Source organism: Neomonachus schauinslandi, chromosome 14 (assembly GCF_002201575.2).
Source record: "Neomonachus schauinslandi chromosome 14, ASM220157v2, whole genome shotgun sequence".
Classification (NCBI taxonomy): Eukaryota; Metazoa; Chordata; class Mammalia; order Carnivora; family Phocidae; genus Neomonachus; species Neomonachus schauinslandi.
The window spans coordinates 60849350-60871551 of NC_058416.1; the positions used below are offsets into that span (position 1 = coordinate 60849350).

General features: G+C 39.9%; 1 protein-coding gene across 1 annotated transcript in view; it reads right to left on the minus strand.

Moving 5' to 3' along the window:
• Nucleotides 1-3039: 3039 nt before the first annotated feature.
• The window catches only part of RNMT (RNA guanine-7 methyltransferase), a 36876-nt gene continuing 17713 nt past the window's right edge, over nucleotides 3040-22202 (minus strand). The window contains exons 9-11 of the mRNA XM_021683024.1: nucleotides 9307-9408; nucleotides 7935-7968; nucleotides 3040-4535 (exon numbers count right to left, since the gene is read on the minus strand). Of these exons, the coding sequence (XP_021538699.1) occupies nucleotides 4498-4535; nucleotides 7935-7968; nucleotides 9307-9408 (174 nt within the window). The 3' untranslated portion in view covers nucleotides 3040-4497. The remainder of the gene's footprint in view (nucleotides 4536-7934; nucleotides 7969-9306; nucleotides 9409-22202) is intronic.

Below are 22202 nucleotides of genomic sequence, written 5' to 3' on the forward strand. Positions count from 1 at the left end.
TTTGTTAAAAACCAACCTGTGTGTGTTATACTTCAATTAAAAGTTAAAACAAAATGATTTGCCTCTGCCTGGGTAATCAACTCAGACTGAAGAAATGATTCCTTCTCTCTTGGCCTCTCCCTTTGGCTATAGTCACACTCGTGCTCCCACCTCTTGGTATTTCCCAATGGTGAGGGTGGGGAAAGAGCCATCCCCCACCCCCTAAGATGCAGACTAAACTAGATTTGCTATAGGACTGGTTGCTAAAGGAGCAGGTCTACCAAAATGTGAAGTCCAAGTCTATCTTTGCCCTTCTGCCTGTTGATACTTTTTACCCTTGGTCCCTAAGTACACTCAGATGTCCTCTTGCTCTCTCTGCCCCAAAGCCTCTTATGCAGGATAAATGCTCCTCTCAGGGGATACTTAAGTATCAAAGGTTGTCTTGGGTTTTTTTTAAGATTTTATTTGAGAGAGAGAGAACACGCATGTACATAAGCGGGGGAGAAGGGCAGAGGGAGAAGCAGGCTCCCCTCTGAGCAGGGAGCCCAACACAGGGCTCAATCCCAGGATCCCAGGACCATGATTTGAGCTGAAGGGAGACACTTAACTGAATGAGTCACCCAGGTACCCCAAAATAAGTATCAAAAGTTTGAATCAGAAGGTTGGAGCACCAACCAGTTAACATATCAAGTTGTGAGTAATGAATGGGTGAGAAGAGGGGTATAACATGAGATTGGATTGCAGGCCTAACTTGTGGGATATAGGTATTCAAATCTTCGCCCTGCCTTGGGCAACTTTGTACTCTCTCTGTGCTCAGCTCCATTATTAAAACAGGGATAACAGTGCTTAGCTCATATAGTTATAAGGATCAAAATGAATTAATGCATATAAAAGATTTAGGAAAATAACTGATCTAAGGAGCTTAATAAATGTTGTCAATCTGGCTTTACCCAAGGTATGCTGTCCCCAAGGAACCATGGCCCAGGATAAATCTAGGGAGCAGAGGGCTGTGGGGCTAACCCAAAAGTCTCCCAAATTGAGGAGGGTACTTTTGGGTGTCCCACACTTGCTTAGTATTGCAGTGAGGAACAGGAGCCCATGCTTCAGGATTACATGGAAGCAGAAGAGAAATTGAGAAGGTGAAGAGCTGGCTGTCCCCCAGCCTAGTCACATGTATCACTAAATAAATAAGTTTAAGAGCCACTACACCGACTGCCTTCAAGGAATCAGGAATGTTGCTCCATCAGAGGGCAAGAAATGAAGAAACATCAGTTATGTAGTATTTGACATAACACCAACTAGGGAGGTGGTAACATCATATACCTATGCTTTTTATTTGACCAAAGGGCCAGTAAATACCACAGGCATTTTGGTACAATTATTATAGAGCCCTGGTCCCTGGATCTGGCCTTACTTTGAAGACCCAGAGACGTTGGCAGTAACTGGCTCACAAACATACAAAGCCTGAAGTAGACAACAAAAAGTCAGTTATCAACAGTGAAAAATAATATTCAGTAGCTAGAATATTCACACTGGCAGACCTCACAAGAAACCACATCTTCACTAGGATACTCGAAGACTTAGCAAAATAACAGTATCAGTTAAGCTAAGACAGACTGAATACATCCCCATAAGAGCTAATGTGACTGGAGATCTGGACTTCTGATAGCTGACAATGCTTTTTCTACTTCTCCACTGCTGACCAACATTGCACGCTGCCTCAAACCCCATCACTTTGCACACCTCTGATGCCCTATTAATGCTATTAACATGAATTTAGGCAGCAATCACATCTCCATTTTCAAGTTTGGGGATAGGGTCAGCTAGGAAACTCTACTGGTAATCTACCTTTCAGAGTCATTATGCACATTAGTTAACAGAAGTCAAAGTCTCTAATCAATGCCTTCTCTTCCTGAAGGCAAATTCTCTGGAGAGTCACACTGGAACCAGAGGCTCAGTGGGCACTGGAAGAACAGTCATTACCCGCAGATAGCCGTGGTGTGCAGGTTAGGACACCTCCCCTTTGGATGCCAGTTTGTCTCCCTGAACATGATGGCTACATGGTGCCTCTCCTTTAGTGTATTCTAGGCCCAAAGAATTCAACTTGAGTGTTCTTTGTTATACCACAATCCAGCCATGTCCCCAGCCCAATCCTCCCAATCCACAGGTTGTGTCCTCTCCACAAGTGGCTGGTTTGATCTTCACTTCACTTTCATCCTCGGAGGACAAACTGGAGTGTCTGTAATCACTTCCACAAACTTCACATCACTGACCTGATAGTGAAGAGCCATGCCCCCTTCACAACAGTTACAAGTCTTGAATGGAAAATTCCCAAACATTGAGACTGTGGGTATGGTGGTGGTGGGGTGGGGGGGGAGTGTGTATCCTCCCAGCTTTTACCTTGGTGATGGGCAGGATCCACCTTTTCCTAAAGTTCTTCCTGAGTCCCTGCCCAGACACTTAGCTGCAGCAGGAAGGCATCCGGGAGTGAAGAACAGAGGTGGCTAAGAGAACAATAAAGCTCAAGCACAAGGGCAATGCCAGAACTCTGCATCCTCTGGGTGCAGCTCCATGTGCCTTCTGTACACACAACAGTTTCGCTCACTGCGACCGAAGACATTGGCTCAGTCCACTTGGGTTTCCTTTACTCCTTTCTACCCCTTCAGTGAAGGCCCTGGGGGACTCCACCTTCCTTTTCTGCTTGTATTACCACCAATCACTCCATCCTTCAGGGGATCCTTCTCTCCCACAAATCATCCATGGAGTGGAAAGAGCAAGAGTCTAAAAATGTTTTATTAGTTGCTTAAAATTGGCGAAGACCATTAAATGAAAATGATGATAGGAAATAATAAAGAAGCCACATCCTCTATCAAACTATCAAAATACTTTCTGGAACTTCTCCCAGAATTAAAATTAACCTGGTTGTGTTTGTAACACTAAGAGCTCACCATTCCTACTGCCCAGCACCATTACCAAACCTTTGTTAGCTAACGGCAGCCACCATAGTCAGAAATACTATTATTTATTTCTCCAAATGACATGGCAAACCACCACTAAGGCAAAAAGACTTAATTTTTGTAAACTGGTAACAGTTTGGAGATTGACAAGTTGCACAAGAAACAGAAATTAGGTAACCCGTGTTCTCTTGTTAAAAGGTCTACTATTCTAACACCATGAATAATCAACATATATAAACAAATTAAGAAACCTCACGTTTTAAACAAATACTCTGGATAATTACAGAAAGTAATGTCTTTTAAATCCATGCATAAATAAATGATTTTTAGAAGACTATGCAATAATTGCTCTGCTTTGTTCTTTGTAAGTTTTTCACTATACCTAAACACTGGCAAGTGTTTTAAACAGTAATGTAAAGTAAGGACAACAGTTCACCTAGGTGTCAGTTTTGGAAGAGGAGTCAAGCAAGAAGCCAGGGCTGAAAAACGGTTAACAGTTCTGAAATGGCAAATACAAATTCTGAGTGGTGATGAGATGCGGCATCCTACTGCACAAAGTATGATGTAATAGAAGAGCAGGAACTGCTTCTCTCAGGGCTGAAGGGGAGTAAAGGATCTACCCAGCACACAGTGCCAGTAAGCTCTATCTAATGTCAGGGAGAATTCATCTGAAGTCTGCTTTTCAGCTTCTTTTAGTCTCATCCTCCTGTTGCAGTTCCATACATGTATCTGAGGAAAATGTGCAACAGGTTCGCATGGGACAGGTTTTCATTAAATCGTGGAAAAACAACTATGGCATTTTTGTTCAATGAAGAAAGGGAAATCTGTCTAATTACATTCTTGATAACCAGAAACATTAATTGCTATGGAAGGAAATTCTTAAGATAAAGCCCCTAAAATCCAAAACAATTTTATGCTGGCATATAAAACATTCTAACCAGTTCCAGAATTAGATCATATTAGCATATAAAGTAGTTAGTATTTATAATGAAATGTAATAACTGGCTAAAATTCTAGGTAAATAACTTTCATGGCCATCTAAAATTTTGTTTTAAACTTACAACTTTAGTGATATATATTGAACACATTCAATTGTACAGAACACAATCCATTTAATCTTGAAAAATACTATATGACAAAACTACAGAAATGAGCACAAACCCCCACAAACCAGTATGCTCCCTCATCAATTCTACAACTGCAATGAATTTAATACTGTAAACAAACACTGAACAAATCAGAGCACTGTGGAAAGAGTTCAGCAGCTCTAACAAGTCATACTATAATTTTTATGCACTAAGAGAGTAGTGCAGCAAATGGAATTCTTAGAACGTTACTTAAAAATAGATTTTTAAAGACAAAGGTCCCAACTCATTCTTATATACACACACAAAAGTTCATCTGTCACAGACAGCAAATGTTGAATTTATACACTGGAGCTTCCGGCAGCATCCTGCACATTTAGAATAATTAAAACAAACAAACAGAAAGTTGTCAAATCTAGGATGGATCATTCAAATCTGTACAGGACGGGACACAGCTGTCCTGGTGCGTATATGGCTCACTGCTGCTTCTCAAATGCAAAAACCAAGTAAATACCTAAAAAGAAAATAATAAAAATTAGAGTTTGGTTTCTCATATCCATAGGCTAAACAGAACAATTTCAGTCCTGTTTGGAATTTGGTGAAAATTCTCAAGCTTCTGAAGGGAAAAATCCCATTATTTCTAAGAGTTCTCAATTATTTTGAGTCATACTTAAGCAGATATGGGGTCATAGCTGTTTACCTGAAAACAAATATCCACTTACTATAATACTCAGTCACATTACAGCTCTTGAGAAAACCAATTTAACAGCTCTAAAAATCTCTAAAAACAGTTTGAGATAAGAAAAATTAAAAGTATAAAGGCAAAGAAAATTAAAACTAAAAAATCTTATAACTTAATTCTTTTTATCTGGAGCAAGACAGGTGGAATAACTGCACTACCATGATTACTTCTGGCACTGGTTATCTAGATTTTCTATTTGGGGGGGGGGAAACTAGTAAGAATTATAAGGAACATATATAATGTGCAAGTTAAAATTCATCCAATTATCCAACTGTTGTAAGGACTGATAAGGAAAGTGAGCCAAAAGCTACATGATAATTGTTGCTTAGAGATATTTATCTGGCCCCAACAGTGATATTCCATTCCTAAGAATACTCTCCCTTAAATATGATTTCCTGCTTTGGCATGTGTTCACGCAAAGACATCTAAGTGCATCTATGGTTCCTCATTCTGGATCACACTGAAGTTCAAACCTATTACATCTTCTAATAAGACACTAATAGATTTTACGGTAAGCAAACACCTGAAAAAATGACAAATCCTCAAAACATCACAAGGATGTTCAGTGTGTACGCTAGAACATTCAGTCAGCGAGTCAAGATAGTAGGCCATGTACCTCTGTGTCCTCCCTTCTTGAGTTAACTTTTGAACGGGGTACAGATGAATGACTGCAGACCCTGTAAAAACCTCCCAATCCTCTAGCTTTTTCCTCAACCTGTCCAGGAGTATCACACCAGTCCTTCCAAAATGTTACTTTGGTAATGCTATTGTCTGTTCCTTATCTACCAGTTCCCAATTTCTTTTAGGAGAAATGAAACATTGCTGGCAGTAGAGTAGATAGATGAACAGAGAACAGTCAGGGTGATATCAACATGGTAGATTCTTCTACAAGACACGAAAGCAAAGCAGTCCAAGACATTCACAAGTATGTTACAAGACTTAGGAACAGCCAGCATTATTTAGCTTGGCCCACACTCCAAGCGATCCTTCCGCAGTCTAACCTTGGCAAACCCAACCCAAACACATTGGTACCGACTGCAAACAACCCAGCAGTCCTCACCTGCCCTAAATCTAGGGTCATTTAAAACCACTAAGATGCAATGTTTGAATTCAGATCAGCAATAAATAACTTTCTTTCCTTTCTAACTCAAACATTCTGAACGTCTCACTCGTATAAAATGCCTTCCGTGCAGGCATATCAACTGGGATTTAAAGAAATAAATCTTGAACCACTTCTAAAAGCAAATCGGCAACAATTCTCTACTTTCCTTTCACATTTAAAGAATCTTCTAGACGAACAGCAGGTTCTGGTAATAGGAGCTTAATGATTAGACCAGTAGGAGTTTGAAATATTGCTTCTTGAACTTACTAGACTGTGTGTGACACCAGGCAAGATACTCTCCAGTCCACAGAGTCGTCCAGTTTAGAATAGTGTAATTCATCAAAGAACACACTGATCCAGACATGCTAGATCCTGGCTGCAATGTGACCACTGTTCCTTTCCTACTGCTTTTCACATCACTAACCCATCTCCCTCCATGGTCTGGGGGGCATCTAATTCATCATCTGCATGCTATCACTAAGTCCACACTAAGGTACAGAAATACAGTTCTAAACTACAGCTAGTACCACCATCACCACCTGTGGCCAAAGCTGTTTTCCTTACATCATACTTTGGGACTGGCAGGCTATCTAATCTAACTGTCCCATCTCCGGTCTAGGAAAAGTAATGAAATGTACAGGTTTAGGCACACATTTCCCAGTCTGTTGGTCCTCTAATCCCATCTCCACTAAGGGTAGCAATATTCTGAGACAAATGGGCTCAACATGTTGGCTCTATTTGTGTTCTTTCCTTTTCCTCTCTCTCCAATTCGGCAAGTCCTAAGAACAATCCTTTCACACACGAGGCCACGGTTACTAGTATGAATCACCTGGGTTAGCTCTGTGACCTCAGACAAGTTATTGAAGTGCTTTCTTAGCACTGAGGATTAAATGAGTTAGAACATATTAAAAGTCTCCAGTCATGCTTGAGCACATGTTAAATACTCAATTATATCAAGTATTACTATTTTCCAGATTTTTACTACTTTTCCTTAGGCTCTCCTTCATCTTTTTTCCCCATTATAGAAACTTCAGCACTTAAAACCGTTTGCCTAGTACCACACTTATTTGTGTCTGTTTCTTCCATTAGACAGTATACATCTGGAAAGTAGAGATTACAACTGTTTACTTTTTTTATCCCCCAAAGCCTTTCACAGAACTCTACATAAATCAATACTCAACTTATCAAATGGATCGTCCCTGATTACCACTTACGCCTTCAACATAATCAACAAATACTTAAATGAACAGGGGGAACTACCTTTTATGTCCTCAGGGCAGCCATATAAGGGTATTATCGTCATCTTAACACTGAGGGTCTGGGCTTTCACTTCCTCAACATCCGCGGACTTCACAGATTTGCCAGGCCTCTGACTTCTCTTCCAAAGACAGGCACCTCACTTCAGAATGTCTCCGTACCAGGCCCTTCCCAACCACACATCCCTCTAAAATATCCTGCTCATGGCTGCTTCACTAAATGGTCCAGTACTTATTAATTATGTCTTTGTTGTCAACATCAGAGCAGCTAAAAACAAAATACATGGTAGTGTTCTATAAGCCAAAATTTCCAACAGAAATCTGAGGTAAAGATAGCAAATACAGATGGCTATGTAGTAATGAGTAGGCAATGAAAATGTTTAAGAATGCTCATGATAGTTTTTTTTTTTTTTAAGATTTTATTTATTTATTCATGAGAGATAGAGAGAGAGAGAGGCAGAGGCAGAGGGAGAAGCAGGCTCCCCGCGGAGCAGGGAGCCCGATGCGGGACTCGATCCCAGGACCCTGGGATCATGACCTGAGCCGAAGGCAGACGCTTAACCGACTGAGCCACCCAGGCGTCCCAAGAATGCTCATGATAGTTTATATTAAGGAACATTCTGCATATATTTTCTCTTGGCACTAAACAGCTGTGCAAGAAAGGGGGCGTTAGACATACATAGGGATTCTACGTAAACATAAACACATACACCCTAATACGTGTCGGAAAAATTCCAGAGTTTCCAAATTATAACCATCACTCTGAAACGATCTTTGAAAATGTCAGTAAATCTATACTGATGATATACTCACTTGTGGCTTCCCACTCTGACTTACTTAAGGTTCCCTGGAATTTAAAAAAAAAGAACATTTTAGATTGAATATGGAAGTACATAAATGCATATTTTTCAATACTGGACACAAGTGCCCAAACACCCCTACTTCACCATAAATATAAGTTGACCCTTGAACAACACAGGTTTGAACTGTGCAGGTATACTTATATGTGTATTTTTTTCCAACAAACACATACTATAAATGTGTTTTCTCTTCCTTATGATTTTCTTAGTAACATTTCTCTAGCTTACATTTTTGTAAGAATACAGTATGAAATACATATACAAAATATGTATTAATTAACTGATCATGTTATCAGAAGGCTTCTGGTCAACACCTGGCTATTAGTAATTAAGCTTTCGGGGAGTCAAAAGTTATAGGCTTACTTTTGACTGCATAGGGAGTCACCCCCACACTGTCCAAGGGTCAACTATACACACAATTTACTGTTAATATTATTGTGACCTAAATTATGTAAAAGAAATCAATGAGATTTTAATGTCATCCTCTGAATTCTGCTCTCCTGCCTAATTCTCTAAACCACTGATTTTCAACCAAAGGGTGAATTTGTGTAAAGAGGGTATTTATGCATGTCTGTAATGGGAAAAAGCATCTATCATATATTTTTAACTTGGAGAATGAAAAAATAAAAAAGCCTACCTTGAAACATCCAATAGCATTATAGGAGGAAATAAGATTTTTGTGTTTTTACAAAGGAATCACAAAATCCGTACCATTCAAAGGAAATAAATTATGTTTAAAATAGTTACCAAAATATTAAAAAACATATTGACATAGTCATATATATGCTGCTTTGCACATGCACTAACAAGATAGAATAACTAATGTAATTTTGAAGAAGTGATGAATGTAAATGATAGTCTAAGATGTCAGCAGAAATGTGTTATATAAGTATCTGTAATTCCTATTGATAACAAAGTCACAGCTATATCTAATACCATTGTGGTACTATTGCACTCTTAATTAAAGAAAGTGTGAACTTCCATGCAGAAGTCAGTGAAAATGGAGATGTAATTTTTCTTCATGTAAGTTCATGAGCCCGTGAATTTTATCTATGGAACACGATGAGTCAGCAGTGCCTAGGTTAAGATATAATGATATAGGCAAAACCTCTCCATCCAAGCTTGTAACTTTCTCCCCATCCTTACTGCCTCAGATATAGCACTCCATTTTCAGTATTGAAATATTTTATTTTCTATTCTACGGTTCTAAAAAGGGGAAAAAGACTAACATGTATCTGATTTGTAAACCAATGAAATAATTTCGTAAGTTTCCATATAAGCTTTCCTTTCGTTTTCTATAAAACATGCTATACACGAAAACTTACCAAAGGTAACCTTACTTGACTGTTCTTCATGTACTCTACTGCATGTTCATAGTCATCCACCTTCTCGGAGGCAAGTTTGGAGTTCTCGTTTGCTGGATACGGCTAGGGAAGCAAATGAAATTCCTAGTTAGGAAATTAAATGAAACTTGTAATTCAGAATTAAAAACACTAAGTCACTAAAATAAAATAATTAAGAAAATAATACTTAAGTATTATTTCAGGAATATAAACTATACATACTTTTGAAATATGAAAAAAATGGGAGATGGGGATCATCTCCTAACAAAGTAGCTGTTATCGATACTCAACTTTGATGATAATCATAGAATATTTACAGTTGCACAAAACTGTACCATTTATTTAATCACCTCCAAGGACCACTTAGCAGCAAACACTTGCCCTGGCTCCCAGTGAAAGACTTTTTCTGTTATAACACAAAGCTGAAGGAAATTATTATCAAAAGAGCTTAATATTAATTTAAACATTACGGTGATATATTAGCCATCAGAAGCATGAACAGAAATTTAAAATAATACAAATGAAAGACTCAAAATCCTGGGGGAAGGTGGTGGTGTAAGAGTAAGAGGCCCAGAGGCTCACCTCATCCCATGAATTCAAAAAGGAACTATCAAATCATCCTAAATAACCCAGAAATCAATCTGAAGACTGGTAAAACAAACTCTACAACTAAAGGTAGAGAAGAGGCCACACTGAAGAAGGTAGGAAATGCAGAGACATGGTTTGGGAAAAACAGATTGTGGCCACTCTGGTGGGGAGGGAGCTGTAGTCGCTGAGAAGGGTGAGAAATGCACCAACACACAGGGGAGCATACAGGGAAAACAAATCCTCATAGTATTTGGCTTGGAAAGTGAGAGGGCCTGAATTTCATGAGTTCCTGCAACCAATGGGGTTTAAACCCTAGTCAGTGTGCGTGGTTCTAGGAGAGCACTCGGAGGAGGACATTCGGGCTGCTAATGGAGAAAAGGCAGGGCAAACAGCCTGCAGACATATAACATGGAAACAGCAATCTGAAGAATGCCTGGGGCACATAGTGGGAAGGTCAGTTGCTCATCTTGGAGCATACCCCAGAGAGACAGCGATCAGAGACCCCCTCCAAGAATAAAGGAACTGGCTGGCACCATTTCCCTTCATGGTTCCTCAGCATAAACACCAGCCATTTGCAGGAACCAGTGCTCATAAACACTACCTAAATTGCTTAAGACAATCCCGACCCTGCCTCCACTCTGGTGGAATGGCCCTTCCCGGGCACCCTTGCCTCAGTCCCAGTGGTGGGCCCCCTTCCACAGAGATGGGCCCAAACCCCTACCCACACATCTCCCTACCTAGGAGTTTTGCAGGGCCTTAGTTCAGGCAGCAGTGGCAAGAAGTCCCATTTCACAAGCAGACGAGAGCACACCTTGATAAAATACACATTCAAGCCAGGGAACAAACACTGCTCACAACAGGAAAAGACAGCCTCTACAGATGACTTGCCTAAAGGACAGAGAGACCAGATCACAACAGCAGAGCACACAAAGCACACAGACACTCCTGGACACACCAGGCCCTGGGGACCAAGGGGCACTACATGGCAGAGTACTACAGGACCTCTCTTCATATAGCCATTTCCTCAAGAACAGGAGATGTAGCTAACTTTCCTAACACAGAGAGACAAAAACAAAATGAAAAGACAGAGGAATTTGTCCCAAATGAAAGAACAGGACAAGGCCATGGCTGGAGATCTAAGAGAAACAGATATAAGCACACACTTGATGGAGAATTTAAAGTAATGATCATAAGGATAGTCACCTGACTTGAGAAAAGAATGGAGGACATCTGTGAGACCATTAACACAGATAAGGAATAACACAGAGATAAAGGGCTTGAAAAATGAAATGAGAAACATGCTTGATGGAATGAACAGCAGGCTGAAAGAAGCAGAGGAACAAATTAATGACCAGAAGACAGAGTAATGGAAAATAATCGAGCTGAACAAAAGAGGGGGAAAAAAGAAATATATAAAAAAAGAATAAACTTAGGGAACTCAGTGACCCCATCAAACATAATAACATTCATATCACAGGAGTCCCAGGACAGGAAATGGGGCAGATAATTTATCTGAAGAAATAATAGCTGAAAACTTCCCTACTCTGGGGAAGGAAGCAGATATGCAGATCCAGGAGGCATGGAGAATCTCCATCAAAATCAACAAAAGCAGATCCACACCAAGACATGCTGTAATTACATTTGCAAAATACAGTAATAAAGAAAAAATATTAAAAGCAACAAGACAAATGAAGTCATTAACTTACAAGGGAAAACCCATAAGGCTAGCAGGAGATTTTTCAACAGAAACTTTGCAAGCCAGAAAGGAGTGGAATGACATACTGAAAGTACTAAATGGGAAAAATCGGCAGCCAAGAATACTCTACCTAGCAAGGCTATCATTAAGAACAGAAGGAGAGATTAAAGAGTCTCCCAGACAAACAAAACTAAAGGAGTCTGTGACCACTAAACCAGCCTTACAAGAAATATTAAAGGGAACTCTTGGAGTGGAAAGGAAAGACCAAAAATGAAAGAATTAAAGTAGAAGACACAAAAGCAATAAAAATGAATGTTTCTGTAAAAACTCAGTCAAGAAACTGACAAAATAAAAGGATATGAAATAGGACACAAGATACCTAAAACCTGGGGAGAAGAGGAGTAAAGAATGGGTTCAAACTTAAACAACCATTAAATTAATACAGACCCTATATGCAGAAGATGTTATATACACACCTAGCGGTAACCACAAGTCAAAAACCACTAATATGCAAGGAATAAAGAGAAAGAAATCCAAATATATCACTAAAGAAAACCAGCAAACCATGAAAGAAGGAGAAGAAAGGATCAGGGAAAATCTGAAACAACCACAAAACAAGTAATAAAATGGCAATAAATACCTATCTATCAATAATTACTTTGAATGGAAATGGACTAAACATTCTAATCAAAAGACATAGGGTGACAGAACGGATAAAAAACAAGACCCATCTATATGCCACATACAAGAGATTCATTTTAGACCTAAGAACACCTACAGATTGAAAATGAGAGGATGGAGGGGCATCTGGGTGGCACAGTCCATTGAGCGTCTGACTCTTGGTTTCGGCTCAGGTCATGATCTTGGGGTCCTGGGATCAAGCCCTGCCTCAGGATCCACGCTCAGCATGGAGTCTGCTTGGGATTCTCTCTCCCTCTCCCTCTGCCCCTCCCTGCCGCTCATTCTCTCTCTCTCTCTCAGTAAATAAATGAATAGATCTTAAAAAATAAAAAGTGAGGAGACAGAGAAACTTTTATCATGCAAATGGATGTCAAAAGACAGTGAGGGTAATAACAGTACTTATATCGCACAAAATACATTTTAAAACAAAGACTGTAACAAGAGACCAAGAAGGGCAGTAGATAATAATAAAGGGGATAATCCAACAAGAAGTTATAACAATTGTAAATATTTAGGCCCCCAACATGGGCACACCCAAATACATAAAACAGTAACAAACATAAAGGAACTCATTGATAATAATACAATAATAGATTACTTTAACACCCCACTTATATCAATGGACAGATCATCTAAACAGAAAATCAACAAGGAACCAATGGCTATGAATAACACACTGGACCAGATGGATTTAACAGATATACTCAGAACATTCTATCCTAAAACAGCAGAATACACATTCTCTTCAAGTGTACATGGAACATTCTCCAGAATAGACCACACATTAGGCCACAAAACAAGCCTCAACAAATTTAAAAAGATCAAAGTCATACTATGCATCTTTTCTGACCACAATGCTATGAAACCAGAAGTCAACCACAAGAAAAACTCTGGAAAGACCACAAATACAGGGAAGTTAAATAACCTGCTACTAAACAATGAATGGGTCACCCAGGAAACAGAAGAAGAAATAAAAAAAGTACATGGAAACAAATGAAAATGAACATACAACAGTCCAAAACCTTTGGAATGCAGCAAAAGCGGTTCTAAGAGGGAAGCTTCTAGCAATTCAGGCCTACCTCAAGAAGAAAAATCTCAAATAAACAACCCAACCTTACACCTAAAGCACCTAGAGAAAGAACAAAGAAACATAAAATCAGCAGAAGGAAGGAAATAATAAAGGTCAGAGCAGAAATAAATGATGTAGAAACTAAAAAAAACAAATGAACAAAAAACAATGAAACTAGGAGTTGGTTCCTTGAAAAAAATCAATAAAATTGATAAACCTCTAGCCAGACTCATCAAGAAAGAAAAAGGACCCAAATAAATAGAATCACAAATGAGGAAGGCAAAAAATAACACCAAACACCATAGAAATACAAACAATTATAAGAGAACATTATGAAAAACTATACGCCAACAAATTGGACAACTCAGAAGAAATGGATAAATTCCTAGAAACATACAACCTACCAAAACTGAAAAAAAGAAATAGAAAAAAAATTTTTTTTAAAGATTTTATTTATTTGACAGAGAGAGACACAGCGAGAGAGGGAACACAAGCAGGGGGAGTGGGAGAGGGAGAAGCAGGCTTCCCGCGGAGCTGGGAGCCCGATGCGGGGCTCGATCCCAGGACCCCGGGATCATGACCTGAGCCGAAGGCAGGCGCTTAACGACTGAGCCACCCAGGCGCCCCAGAAGAAATAGAAAATTTGAACAGACTGATAACCTGCAAAGAAACTGAATCAGTAATCAAAAAACTCCCAACAAACAAAAGTCCAGGACAGATGGCTCCCATGCAAATTCTATTAAATATTTAAAGAAGAGTTATATCTATCCTTCTTAAACTATTCCAAAAAACAGAAAAGGAAGGAAACTTCCAAATTCATTCTACGAGGCCTGCATTGCCCTGATACCAAAACCAGATAAAGATACCACACACACACAAAAAAAAAGAACTACAGGCTGGTATCTCTGATGAACATAGATGAAAAAATCCTCAACAAAATACAGGCAAACCAAGTTCAACAGTACATTTAAAAAAACCATTCACCAGGATCAAGTGGGATTTATTCCTGGGCTGTAAGGGTGGTTCAGTATTCCTGAATCAGTTCTGATACATTACATCAATAAGTGAAAGGATAAGAAACATATGATCATTTCAACAGATGCAGGAAACGCATCTGACAAACTACAACATCCACTCATGCTAAAAACCCTCAACGAAGTAGGTTTAGAGGGAACCTACCTCAACAGCATAAAGGTCATATACGAAAACCCAAAGCCACCATCATCCTTAATGGGGAAAACTGAAAGTCTTTCCCCTCAGAGCTCAGGAACAAAACAAGGATGTCCACTCTTACCATTTTTATTCAGCATAGTACTATAAATCCTAGCCATAGCAATCAGAGAACAAAAAGAAATAAAAGGCATCCAAATCACTAAGGAAGAAGTACAACAAGAAACAGACTTTTAATTATAGAAAACAAATGGATGGTTACCAGAGGGGAGGTGGGTGGGCAGGATGGGTAAAACAATGGATGGGGATTAAGGAGTGCACTTGTCCTAATGAGCACTCAGTGATTGAAATGAAAACTTAAAAAAGTACAGATGAAAAACTTGAGTCAAAAGAGAACCCTGTGAGTTCAAGAAGATATGGAAAATAAGAGAGCAGCAAGATGGCGGAGGAGTAGGAGACCTGGATTTCGTCTGGTCCCAGGAATTCAGCTGGATAGGAATCAAACCATTCTGAACACCTACAAACTCAACAGGAGATTGAAGAAAATAGCAGCAACAACTCTCTGAACAGAAAAGCAACCACTTTCTGGAAGGTAGGACATGCCGAGAAGTGAATCCGAGGCGATATTCGGGAGGATAGACCGCGGGGGAGGGGGCTTCCGTCAGCCGTTTCTGGCAAGTGATAGAGCAGCGGAGCACAAAATCGGAACTTTTAGAAGTCGGCTCCGATGAGGGACGTTGCTCCAGTGGCTAAGCAGGGGGTGGAACCCTTGCTTGGACAGTGTGGTCTCAGGACCCTCTGGGTCACAGAAAGACCGGCGGTGCCTGAGTGCGCAAATTTCCCAGGTATCGGAGCGGGGAAGCCGGCTGCAGAGACAGAGCCGAGGAGTGGACTCTCAGCTTGGGGTTGCCATAAACCATGATCCTCGCCAGAGTCGGGCCACTGCTCTTCCAGCAGGGACCCAACAAGCGGCAGATCTGGGGAGACTCCCCTTCCTCCCCCAGGAGGAGTGGCACGGGAGTGCACCGCAGAACTCTGTTGGGTTTGGAGACTACACATGGGGCCGGGTGCCAGAGATAGAAACGCTCAGTCACAGGCCAGTTGAGCACAGAGTGTGGCCAGAGACCGGGGAGACGGGAGTGATTGACTGCTTTTCTCTGGGGGCTCACTGAGGAGCGGGAACCCTAGTTCTCGGCTCCTCCAGGGCGGAGACTGGGAGACCGCCATTTTCACTCTCGTTCTCCAAAGCTGTACAGAAAGCTTGCAGGGAAAAAAAGCTCCCAAGAGCAAACCAGAGCAGATTACTCAGCCGGACCCTGGCAAGGGCCGGGCAATTCTGCCTCCAGCAACAGGCCCCACCCCCAGAAGATGAGTGAGAACAGCCAGCCAAGACCAAGTTTACCAATCAATGAGAACGGCAGAACTCCAGCACTAGGGGAATACTGCAGGTAGAATCCATGGCTTTCTTCCCATGATTCTCTAGTCTTTCAAGTTAATTTTTCTTTAACTTTTTTTTTTAATTTTTCTTTTTCCCTTTTTCAACCAATATCAATCTCTTTTTTAAAAAATATTTTTTATTTTTCATTTTTAGAGTCATATTCTATCCCTTCATAGTAGTTACCTTTATTTTTGGTGTGTATGTATATATATATATATATATATATATATATATAGTTGTTCTCTCTTTAAAATTTTGGGATACAGTTTCTTCTAACAGACCAAAACATACCCTAAATCTCTAGTGTATGGCTTTGTTCTAGTCTCCTGCCTGATCACATTCACTCCTTTTTTATTTAACTCCTCTTCTTTCATTTTTCAACCAACTTATCATTTTATAAAATCTTTTATAATTTTCATCTTTACAATCATATTCCATCCGTTCATATTAACCCTTATTGTTGTACATATATGAGTTTTTCTTTAAAATTTCGGGAGACAGGGCGCCTGGGTGGCGCAGTTGGTTAAGCGACTGCCTTCGGCTCAGGTCATGATCCTGGAGTCCCTGGATCGGGTCCCGCATCGGGCTCCCTGCTCGGCAGGGAGTCTGCTTCTCCCTCTGACCCTCCCCCCTCTCATGTGCTCTCTCTCTCTCAAATAAATAAAATCTTAAAAAAAAAATTTCGGGAGACACTTTCTTCTAACAGACCAAAATATGCGAAAATCTAGTGTGTGGCACTGATCTATGCATCAGCCTGATCATATTTGATCATATTCTTTTTTGTTTTGTTTTTTGTTTTTTATCATTTTCTTTTTCTTTTTTCTTTCTTTCCCTTCCTTTTCCCCCGGTTTCAGGTCTTTTCTGATTTGTTTAGTGTATATTTTCTGGGGATGTTGTTACCCTGTTAGCATTTTGTTCTCTCATTCATCTATTCTCCGCTGGACAAAATGACAAGATGGAAAAATTCACCTCAAAAAAAAGAACAAGAGGCAGTACTGACTGTCAGGGACCTAACCAATACGGACATTAGTAAGATGTTGGAACTAGAGTTCAATGATGATTTTAAAGATACTAGCTGGGCTTGAAAAAAGCACGGAAGTTATTAGAGAAACGCTCTCTGGAGAAATAAAAGAATGAAAATCTAACCAAGTCGAAATCAAAAAGGCTATTAATGAGATGCAATAAAAAATGGGGGCTCTAACTGCTAGGATAAATGAGGCAGAAGAGAGAACTAGTGATATAGGAGACCAAATGATGGAAAATAAAGAAGCTGAGAAAAAGAGAGATAAACAACTACTGGATCACGAGGGCAGAATTCGAGAGATAAGCAATACCATAAGACAAAACAACATTAGAATAATTGGGATCCCAGAAGAAAAAGAGACAGAGGGGCAGAAGGTATATTGGAGCAAATTATAGCAGACAACTTCCCTAATTTGGGGAAGGAAACAGGCATCAACATCCAGGAAGCACAGAGAACCCCTCTCAAAATCAATAAAAATAGGTCAACACCCCGACATCTAATAGTAAAACTTACGAGTCTCAGAGACAAAGAGAAAATCCTAAAAGCAGCTCAGGAGAAGAGATCTGTAACCTACAATGGCAGAAACATTAGACTGGCAACAGACCTATCCACAGAGACCTGGCAGGCCAGAAAGGACTGGCAGGATATATTCAGAGCACTAAATGTGAAAAATATGCAGCCAAGAATACTAGATCCAGCTAGGCTGTCATTGAAAATTGAAGGAGAGATAAAAAGCTTCCAGGACAAACAAAAACTAAAGGAATTTGCAAACACAAAACCAGCCCTACAGGAAATCTTGAAAGGGGTCCTCTAAGCAAAGAGAGAGCCTAAAAGCAACATAGACCAGAAAGGAACACAGACAATATACACTAACAGTCACCTTACAGGCAATACAATGGCACTAAATTCCTATCTTTCAATAGTTACCCTGATTGTAAATGGGCTAAATGCCCCAATCAAAAGACACAGGCTATCAGATTGGATAAAAAAACAAGACCCATCGATATGCTGTCTGCAAGAGACTCATTTTAGAACCAAAGACACCCCCAGATTGAAAGTGAGGGGGTGGAAAACCATTTACCATGCTAATAGATACCAAAAGAAAGCTGGGGTGGCAATCCTTGTATCACACTAATTAGATTTTTAAACCAAAGACTGTAATAAGAGATGAGGAAGGACACTATATCCTACTTAAAGGGTCTATCCAACAAGAAGATCTAACAACTGTAAATATCTATGCCCCTAACATGGGTGCAGCCAGTTATATAAGCCAATTAATAACAAAAGCAGAGAAACACATCGACAACAATACAATAGTGGGGGACTTTAACATCCCCCTCACTGAAATGGACAGATCATTTAAGCAAGAGGTGAACAAGGAAATAAAGACTTTAAATGACACACTGGACCAAATGGACTTCACAGATATATTCAGAACATTCCATCCCAAAGCAACAGAATACACATTCTTCTCTAGTGCCCATGGAACATTCTCCACATTCTAGGTCACAAATCAGGTCTCAACCGGTACCAAAAGATTGGGAAACTTTTGGGAACATTCCCTATTTTCAGACCACAATGCTTTGAAACTAGAACTCAATCACAAGAGGAAAGTCAGAAAGAACTCAAATACATGAAGGCTAAAGAGCATCCCACTAAAGAATGAATGGGTCAACCAGGAATTTAAGAAGAATTAAAAAATTCATGGAAACAAAAGAAAACGAAAACACAACTGTTCAGAATCTTTGGGATACAGCAAAGGCAGTTCTAAGAGGAAAGTATATAGCAATACAAGCCTTTCTCAAGAAACAAGAAAGGTCTCAAGTACACAATCTAACCCTACCCCTAAAGGAGCTGGAGAAAGAACAGCAAATAAAGCCTAAACCCAGCAGGAGAAGAGAAATCATAAAGATCAGAGCAGAAATCAAGGAAATAGACACCAAAAGAACAGTAGAACACATCAACGAAACTAGGAGCTGGTTCTTTGAAAGAATTAACAAGATTGATAAACCCCTGGCCAGACTTATCAAAAAGAAAAGAGAAATGACCCAAATCAACAAAATCATGAATGAAAGAGGAGAGATCACAACTAACACCAAAGAAATACAAACAATTATAAGAACATATTATGAGCAACTCTATGCCAGCAAATTCGATAACCTGGAAGAAATGGATGCATTCCTAGAGATGTATCAACTACTAAAACTGAACCAGGAAAAAAGAGAAAAGCTGAACAGACCTATAACCACTAAGGAAATTGAAGTAGTCATCAAAAATCTCCCAACAAACAAAAGCCCAGGTCCAGATGGCTTCCCAGGGGAATTCTACCAAACACTGAAAGAAGAATTAATACCTATTCTTCTGAAACTGTTCCAAAAAATAGAAATGGAAGGGAAACTTCCAAACTCGTTTTATGAGGCCAGCATTACCTTGAGCCCCAAAACAGACAAAGACCCCATCAAAAAGGAGAATTACAGACCAATATCCCTGATGAACATGGATGCAAAAATTCTCACCAAAATACTAGCCAATAGGACCCAACAGTACATTAAAAGGATTATTCACCACGACCAAGTGGGATTTATCCCTGGGCTGCAAGGTTGGTTCAACATCCGCAAATCAATGTGATACATTACATTAATAAAAGAAAGAACAAAAACCATATAATCCTCTCAATAGATGCAGAAAAAGCATTTGACAAAGTACAGCATCCTTTCTTGATCAAAACTCTTCAGAGTATAGGCATAGAGGGTACATACCTCAATATCATAAAAGTCATCTATGAAAACCCACAGCGAATATCATCCTCAATGGGGAAAAACTGAGAGCTTTCCCCCTAAGGTCAGGAACATGGCAGGGATGTCAAATATCGCCACTGCTATTCAACATAGTATTGAAGTCCTAGCCACAGCAATCAGACAACAGAAAGAAATAAAAGGCATCCAAATTGGCAAAGAAGAAGTCAAACTCTCACTCTTTGCAGATGATATGATACTTCATGTGGAAAACCCAAAAAACTCCACCCCAAAACTGCTAGAACTCATACAGGAATTCAGTCAAGTGGCAGGATATAAAATCAATGCACAGAAATCAGTGGCATTCCTGTACACCAACAAGACAGAAGAAAGAGAAATTAAGGAGTCGATCCCATTTACAACTGCACCCAAAACCATAAGATACCTACGAATAAATCTAAACAAAGAGGCAAAGGATCTGTACCAGAAAATTATAAAATACTCATGAAAGAAACTGAGGAAGACACAAAGAAATGGAAAAACGTTCCATGCTCATGGATTGGAAGAACAAATATTGTGAAGATGTCCATGCTACCTAGAGCAATCTACACATTCAATGCAACCCCCATCAAACTACCATCCACTTTTTTCAAAGAAATCGAACAAATAATCCTAAAATTTGTATGGAACCAGAAGAGACCCCGAATAGCCAGGGAATGTTGAAAAAGAAAAGCAAAGCTGGTAGCATCACAATTCTGGACTTCCAGCTCTATTACAAAGCTGTCATCATCAAGACAATATGGTACTGGCACAAAAACAGACACATAGATCAATGGAACAGAATAGAGAGCCCAGAAATAAACCCTCAACTCTATGGTCAACTAATCTTTGACAAAGCAGGAAAGAATGTCCAATGGAAAAAAGACAGTCTCTTCAACAAATGGTGTTGGGAAAATTGGACAGCCACATGCAGAAGAATGAAACTGGACCATTTCCTTACACCACACACAAAAACAGACTCCAAATGGTGAAAGACCTCAATGTGAGACAGGAGTCCATCAAAATCCTAAAGGAGAACACAGGCAGCAACCTCTTCGACCTCAGCCGCAGCAACTTCTTCCTAGAAACATCGCCAAAGGCAAGGGAAGCAAGGGCAAATATGAAATATTGGGACCTCATCAAGATAAAAAGCTTTTGCACAGCAAAAGAAACATTCAACAAAAGCGAAAGACAAGCGACAGAATGGGAGAAGATATTTGCAAATGACATATCAGATAAAGGGCTAGTATCCAAAATCTATAAAGAACTTATGAAACTCAACACCCAAAGAACAAAGAATCCAATCAAGAAATGGGCAGAAGACATGAACAGACATTTTTCCAAAGAAGACATCCAAACGGCCAACAGACACATCAAAAAGTGCTCAACATCACTCGGCATCAGGGATATCCAAATCAAAACCTCAATGAGGTATCACCTCACACCAGTCAGAATGGCTAAAATTAACAAGTCAGGAAACGACAGATGTTGGCGGGGATGCGGAGAAAGGGGAACCCTCCTACACTGTTGGTGGGAATGCAAGCTGGTGGAGCCACTTTGGAAAAGAGTATGTAGGTTCCTCAAAAAGTTGAAAATAGAGCTACCTACGATCCAGGAATTGCACTACTTGGTATTCACCCCAAAGATACAAATGTAGGGATTTGAAGGAGTACGTGCACCCTGATGTTCATAGCAGCAATGTTCAAATAGCCAAACTGTGGAAAGAGCCAAGATGTCCATGGACAGATGAATGGATAAAGAAGATGTGGTATATATATACAATGGAATATTATGCAGCCATCAAAAGGAATGAGATCTTGCCATTTACAACGACGTGGATGGAACTGGAGGGTGTTATGCTGAGCGAAATAAGTCAATCAGAGAAAAACATGTATCATATGACCTCATTGATATGAGGAATTCTTAATCTCAGGAAACAAACTGAAGGTTGGTGGAGCGGTGGGGGTGGGAGGGAAGGGGTGGCTGGGTGATAGACATTGGGGAGTGTATGTGGTATGGTGAGCACTGTGAAGTGTGTAAGACTGTTGAATCACAGACCTGTACCTCTGAAACAAATAATACATTACATGTTAAGAAAAAAAAAGGAATATAACAGGAGGGGAAGAATGAAGGCGGGGGAAATCGGAAGGGGAGATGAACCATGAGAGACGATGGACTCTGACAAACAAACTGAGAGTTCTAGAGGGGAGGGCAGTGGGATGACGGGTTGGCCTGGTGATGGCTATTGAAGAGGGCACGTTCTGCATGGAGCACTGGCTGTTGTAGACAAGCGGTGAGTCATCAAACACTAAATCAAAAACTAATGATGTAATGTATGGTGATTAACATAACATAAAAAAAAAGATAAGGAAAATAATCCAGCCTCCAAATGATTGGCAATCTCCATATTTTTCACACTCACACACACACACACACAC